At 32.3% G+C, this 7,642-nt stretch overlaps 1 protein-coding gene across 1 annotated transcript in view; it reads left to right on the plus strand.

The window, feature by feature from the left end:
* LOC117113470 (immediate early response 3-interacting protein 1-like) overlaps nt 1-2,595 on the plus strand; it is an 8,722-nt gene extending 6,127 nt beyond the window's left edge. The window contains exons 2-3 of the mRNA XM_033256803.1: nt 385-486; nt 1,745-2,595. Of these exons, the coding sequence (XP_033112694.1) occupies nt 385-486; nt 1,745-1,800 (158 nt within the window). The 3' untranslated portion in view covers nt 1,801-2,595. The remainder of the gene's footprint in view (nt 1-384; nt 487-1,744) is intronic.
* The last annotated feature ends 5,047 nt before the right edge of the window (nt 2,596-7,642 follow it).

Below are 7,642 nucleotides of genomic sequence, written 5' to 3' on the forward strand. Positions count from 1 at the left end.
ATATATATACATATATATATCCATATATATATATATATAGGCCTACATTGTAGGCCTAGTTTTCACGTTCAATTCACATTTACTGTATTACATTGTAAATTTAGTATTGACAGATCCAATGTTTAAATCCATTTGTGTCCTGAAAGAAATATAAAAGATAATTATACAGTACAAAATTGTTATTATACATGCTAATAATTTAATTACATTACGGTATAAGTCCTACAGCAAGCCTCTCTAAGTTGTCATGTAATTTTTATTTAAGTCTTTTTGATCCAGTATGTTAATGCTGAATTCAACTGTATTAGATTATGCTAATAATTTATTTACATCAGATTTATTTTTATTAACCAATTATTATTTCTACTTTTTGCTATTTTTCAGTTGGATGGGGTAGTGATCAGAGTACAGGGGGTTTTGGTGAGGAGCCTGGAATGAAAGTACAACTTATTAATCTTATAAAATCCATTCGGACAGTAATGAGAGGTAAGAACAATCAAAACACACACATGACACATACACTTACTGTATAATCTTTGAAAAAATCCAAAGAATAAATTCAATTTTTTTTTTTCACATTCCCATTTTCTATTAATTTTACCACTTTATATAGGACTTTTTTATATATTAAATTGACATATAACCTTGTATTTTTGTATTTTAAATTTAATTAATTAAAATTTAAATGTCATTAGGTAATAATAATAAATAAGTATTTTTACATAGAATCTTAATAAATTTAATGATTTAGAAAAAATAATGATATAATATTATTTCTGATTAAATAAGTATTTTTACTTATTTACAATTTCTTAAGTTGTTTATTATTTATTTTGATATTCTTATAAGGTGTATAATTTGTTCATACAGCACATCGTCATCGCCATCATTTTCATCATCATTGTCATCGTCATTGTCCTTATTGTCAATCATTATCATCATAATATAATCATTGTCATCATTATCAGTATCATCATCGAAAGTTATCATTACCAAGATTTGTCTTAATATTGTATTACTGTGTTTTTCATAATCTTGATCCACTCCATTTTTATTTTCACTACCATCTTTATTTGTATCACCGAATTCTTTATCTTTAATTTGTATTATTGTTGTGTATAGTTATGTTCAGACGACCTTCCTCCTAAAGTAAAAGTTATGACAAACGTAAAATTTTACATGCATGTTACTTCCGACGAGTGTCCACACAATGTTTATACCCAGGACAATTAGTTCAAAAGCTTTCAGTTAAACTGTGCAAGTTTTCCAAAAGTGATAGTCACCACTTCGCTGTCTCTTTATGGTTATTTTGCACATATTTTTTTTTTTTTTTTATTGTAAACAATTACGAAAACATCGTGTCTACAAAGGCTTACACATCACAGAAAATGTTATTTTCGCACTCATTTGTATTTATCTTTTGAAAATAATTGAGGTCAAAACAAAGGTCACATTTACTTGCAAGCTCTGAAGTAAGTGCATCTACACAGCGCTACTCCGAGAGCGTATTCTTTATCTTCCTTGTGTACGTGGAAGTTGCACACTTACTCCTGAGGCTGCTCAGGAGTTAATCATCTCTAGTAAGGTTGAAGTAACTTAATAATACAAACAGCGTCTTCATGGGCACTTGCCAGGTCTTATGACAAGTAAACTGAAGCTTACTTCTGACTCGTCTGAACATGCCTTATGATACATAGTAATTTGTCACAATTAACCTTATTTTGTTGTCTTATTCTTTGCACAGTTCCCTTAATATTTGTAAATGCTGTTACAATAGTACTGAAATTGGTGTTTGGATAGCAGATTGTGACTTCATCCCATCCCACATCAACAGTAATGAAAACAACAGCTTCATCCGTTTGTTTGACCAGTCTTGAGAGCACCCTCCAGTAGTGGATACAAAAATAGAGAAGGACTAAGCAGTGATTCCATAAATCTTATTAACTTTGCATTAATTTATTTTAATGAACTAAAATTGCACTGTTTTCATTTAATGATATTTGCTCAACAGACCATACTTGCACTGCCATATGTTTTTCTTGACTTTATACAATGGTTGGAAATCTGCTACTGTAGGTTCAGCAATCCCTAATACATAAGAAAGAGGATAACAAGAGAACAGAATGTTTATTTTCAGTATATAAAATTTAAAAAACTAAAGATGCTAATAATAGTTGAGAGGGGTTTTTTTAAAATTTAATCTAATAAGCGAACTTCTATTTACAAGTACTATACCTGCATTAGTGCCCTCGGTTTTGCTGCATTAAGCAATAGAAAAAAAGGCTTCCGACTTGAGTTATAGTAATTGAAAGTGACTATCTCTTAATTGCAAAGTAATGAAGTTCCAGGACCCCTCACACAAGGACTTGACAGCTGTTGGCTACAGTACTATATGATGGAAGGGGATTCCCCTCTTAAGTCCTTCATCTATTTGCTATACTCAACAGTTGATACTACAGTACATTTACCTAAAAAAATGTGTATTAAATATCAGATAACCTTTCAATTTCTAATGGTATAATGGTGTTTTTATGTACCTTAAACATGAATTATATTTTACTATATATTTTAGTAAACTATCATATTTCCTTTTTATATATTCCTAAGTGTGTATACCTGTATAATATTGTTTTACAACATAGACTATCTTTTTCCAATGATAATGATACATTGTTGATACAATTGGACAATAGTAATTAAAATATTTACTATGTTGTAGGCCTACATTTTCTAAAAACACATCAATTTTCAACTAAATCATTTGGAAATTCGAAACACGATTTATTTTACAGTATATGAAAATAGCAAAAATTTTTAAAAATTAAAAAAGCTCACCTGTAATTTTTATTCTTTTTGTTTATACTTTTTTCCTTTTAAAATCATCTTTTTATGGACTATGTGGCATAATCTTTCCAACCTACATGATATGACTATCGCATTATCATGCCCTACAATTTACACAAATTTGCCATATAAACCCTAATAGTAATCATGACGTGCTTTAAGCATACATAAATAATTCTGCAAATAGGCATATACACCTCTAAATGTGTGGAGTTTGCCGGAAAGGTTGCAGTTCTGTTTCTCAACCTTGAGGTCTGAGGTTCAATCCCTCACTGTTTTGTTTGTGTCCAATAGGCAAGGCACTTTACCTATGGAGTTGTCTCTCTCTACCCAGTAGTAGGTTCAAAAAACACTCAATACAGCTGCAACATATATAGAATTCATCCCAGGGAGCTGAATATGTGTTCCATAATTATGTGCTTGATCCCAGATCTGTAGCGTTGGGGGGGGGGGTGTCAAGGGGTTACGACCAACCGCCCAAAAACGGGAGAAGGTCCGCATTTAAAAACAGAAATTTGATATTCATAGATATATTTACATTGTTCTCCAGAGTATCGGAGATCATACAAGCCAAAGGGTCTACTTTCCAACGAAACGAACCGCCCACAAATTAAGTCACGGGTAATAATGTTAAGCATTAGAGGCTTTGTTGGCATTAGGCGCTATACAATTCTTAGCATATTATTGTTATTTTTTATTATCATTCCACCTCGACAGCATAGATTGTTAGGGTTTCTTAGACCCATAATACTTGGGGTAGAAGATTACAATTTTGCACGTCGACTAGTCGAAGGTTTAAACATTATAAGATTTGAGGACATTGTGGCATAGCCCGATTTCTCATAGTGGTATTTGATGCAGAACCACGATTTTCTATTTAAGTTTAATAGCAACATACACATTAAACTCAATACTTTGCGAGTTATTTACACACCAGCTTCTGCCATTTCAGTGAACAGTTAAACTAGAGAAAAAAACGTTTAAATTTGACTTTCAGTAATTCTATAAGTTCTATAACTTTTTAAATATACATCCTATAAACATGAAAATACTGTAGTGACAAATGTTGCAAAACTACCACCTTTTATTCACTTTTTACTCCATGCATATGTACATTTACACCCGTCCTGTCATTCAGAGAGATATCTACGAGAAGCTCTTCAAGAACCGATTTCTTTCTTTGGAGACATTAGCTACGATTATGCTCATTAGAACATCGACATCCAATTATAAAAAGTAAATTTTGAAAACATTGAATGGGTTCTCTAAAGCTTTGTGAACACTATCAACTTTTATGTGACAAAAAATGTATCAATATAATGGGTACAACGATGTCATATCACATATCAAATTGTATTAATAAAAGTTGAACGTGTTCAACTCTTATGTTCCAGCACATTTTATGTAACACTTGATGAAATTTGATAGTGTAGACAATGATGACTTTATCAAGTGAAGAACCAGGAGGTCACCATATAGCCATACATAGTTCAACTCTTAATTCCACATTCATGCTATGATAAAAACTTCAGACAATGTGCCAGATGTTCTTTTACGTCCATATTCCTTTTTCGATCGACCCCCTCAACACTCTTGTTATTGTCGATGGAAGTCTGAGTAAATCGTCCTTAAAATTATCCGTTGCGTGCGTTCAAAAGCTTGGTTAGATTGATGGACTTAGATGTGTATAAGAGACAGGCCCTCAGTTTTGCTGCATTAAGCAATAGAAAAAAAGGCTTCCGACTTGAGTTATAGTAATTGAAATTGACTATCTCTTAATTGCGAAGTAATGAAGTTCCAGGACCCCTCACACAAGGACTTCTTTCTGTAAAGACGATGTACTGTTATAGGTTACTGATTCTAAATGCTGAAAATTTATAGATTTCTCAGTGTTACTGTTCGTATGATAGGACCGGTGCTAGTGTATAAATAACTTGCAGTATTGAGTTTAAGATAAATGTTTCTATTAAAATGGAATAGGAAGTAGTGGTTCTGCATCAAATTCCACTATTTCCATGTCTCTAGAAAGTATATTTTAAGAGTACTATATCTAAGGTCAAATGTTAAATTTTTCAATGTCCTAAAATTTTAAAAGTTTAGAATCTTCGATGTGAATTGACATGCCAACTTTCAATTTGACATGTCAACAATCGTGACATTTGTGGGAGCTATGAAACTCCACTAGATGCAAGTACTCTTATTGGTACGTGTCTATCTATTATTATTATTATTATTATTATTATTATTATTATTATTATTATTATTATTATTATTATTATTATTATTATTATTATTATTATTTATTATTATTGTTATTATTTATTATTATTATTGTTATTATTTATTATTATTATTGTTATTTATTGTTATTATTATTATTTATTATTATTTATTATTATTATTATGAATTTTTTATATATCACAACCAAAATAATGTTACTCCTTAAATTGTTTAAATTCTCAAAACGTTACAGTACCGATCATATTCGTCTGTGATTTAATTACTGCGGGCTGTGAGTGGCCGAAAAACAGCTGGGCCAATCAATATTTTTACATTTTTGCATGTTGTTTTATACGGCCCGACTATGAAAATTATAGTCACATAATATAATAATATTTAAAAAAAAAAACATACGAACCAAGAATAAAATACGTTGAAAACACTGTATGAGTTATACGGTAATTATTCAAAATAGATCTATTATACCTTCATATAAAGAGTCATAATTTCTTGTCCAAAGGTAGAAGCTCCCCAAAGATTTTTTGGTAATCCCTGGGAGCCATATGGATAGTTACTCTCAAAAACTCTTTTGTAATAACTCGTGGGCTAGTTGGTCAAAGATTTTAAAAGCACTTTTAAAATCCATAAGCGTAAAATAGGCCTAACTTATAAAAGAACAAAAATCCTTTAAACAGCATGTAAATAGAACAATGCATCCTTATGACATACATACGCACCTACCCTTTTGTCAACCTATTTAAAAGCCGGTCATATATTAAAGTTTCACAATGAAACTGACCTAATTTACCGTCATTAAGCGTAGCAAATAAAAAAAATAATTCAAAAAAACAGCAAAAAAAAAAAAAAAAGCTGAATAAAACATAATGACATACATTTGTGTGATTAAATGTCTTAAATTGTTTAAGTGCTGTAACACTGCTTTACAAAATACTAGTTGAATTGATGTGTTTCACCCGGGGGAAACTGAAAAGGTCATAGTATAAGCTTGGAGACTCGATGCTGGCATTGAAACTGTACACCGAGACATTTCAGGTTATATATTGATTGTTGATCTCAGAGACACAAAGTATGTTGTGGAAAGTAGTCTTTTTGGAAATGCTGAGCTTTTGATGCAGAAACCTGCTTGCGTTAGACTATTTAATAGTATTTAATATTTTATTTATCTTTCCATTCAACAAAAATGCAATACAAACTATTTGTGTCGAAGATGAAATCATGATCCAGTGGTCCAAACACAAAAGCTGGAATAACAATTATCTGTTAGATTATTAAATTCATTTTTTATAAAACTAAGAAATAGCCATTATATATTACATTTCGATATACTGTACTCTCAGTAAAAATACCGTATCTTTTGTGTGACGTCACCATGTGGAATGTAGCGCCCTCTACAAGTTATACTAATTTAAATTGGCGGAGTCCTTGGCTTTCAGAAATTTGTTGTCGTCGTATTGTGTGGGATAAGCCAAAACGCCTCTTCATCCCTGATCATGATTTGATTACTTTTTCTGATCCACAGTTCTTTTATTAGGCCGTATGATTATATTCGGTCATAATGGTCACTTACAGCGGACACGAATAGCATGTGATTTAGATTTTCTGTTTGGAATGCTTTGGCTAACACTACAATCTCAGACTGTATCAGAATCAGGGCATAGGTTTATCACAGCAACCACTGTCTAGACAATGGTTTACATTAAAAGCTAGTATTTGGGTTTTGTTGTCATGGACATGACTGAATACCGTTGGGTGCTTATGATATACTCAAGAAATCAACATACACATCATGTATGTGTATATTGCGCATGTGTAATAAACATGTTTGAGTCCATTTGATTTTTCTTACTTTAATAAATAATAATGTTATAGCGAAGAAAGTGGCCAGCAGCTATTTTGCACGTGAAGCAAATTGACACACGGTAGGCGCGTGCTGGATCGGTACTGGTGCGGGCATTTATAATGCGCCTCTTGCGGTTATAAAGCGCAGTTCCTTTCCCTGGTCATTGGGTCCACATGCAAAGTGTTGCTGCTGGTAATCAGCGCAGGAGCAGGCAACCCCACCAGATACCCATTTATACTCCTGGGTGAAGAGAAGCAATGCAGATAAAGTGTCTTGCTCAAGGACACAAGCGAAATGCACAGCGAGGGATTGAAACCCCGACCTCGAGGTTGGGAAACCAAACCGTTCCCGCTGCGCCAAACCGCTTCTACGAAAGGGTCAAACTCGCTAGTCATAAGGTTTGCTATTCATAAGGTTAATTATTCATAAGGTTCGTTATTCCATGGAGGTACACCGCCATGGTTATTCATAACATTAGCTTACCCTATACCATAGGGTCGCTATTCATAATGAAGAAAATGGTTCTCTATTCATAAAAAATAAGGACCGCTATTCATAATGTTCGCTAGTCATAATCAAGAAAAGGGGTCACTAGTTATAATTTAATAAAAGGACCACAAGGAATAAGGTTCGCTAGTCATAACCAAGAAAAAAGGTCCGCTACTCATATAAATAAAGGGCCATTATTTATAAGGTTTGTTAGTCATATAAGAAGA

The sequence above is a fragment of the Anneissia japonica genome, unplaced genomic scaffold, assembly GCF_011630105.1.
Source record: "Anneissia japonica isolate Jap-2015-1 unplaced genomic scaffold, ASM1163010v1 scaffold493_len2256704_cov171, whole genome shotgun sequence".
In the NCBI taxonomy this organism is placed as follows: Eukaryota; Metazoa; Echinodermata; class Crinoidea; order Comatulida; family Comatulidae; genus Anneissia; species Anneissia japonica.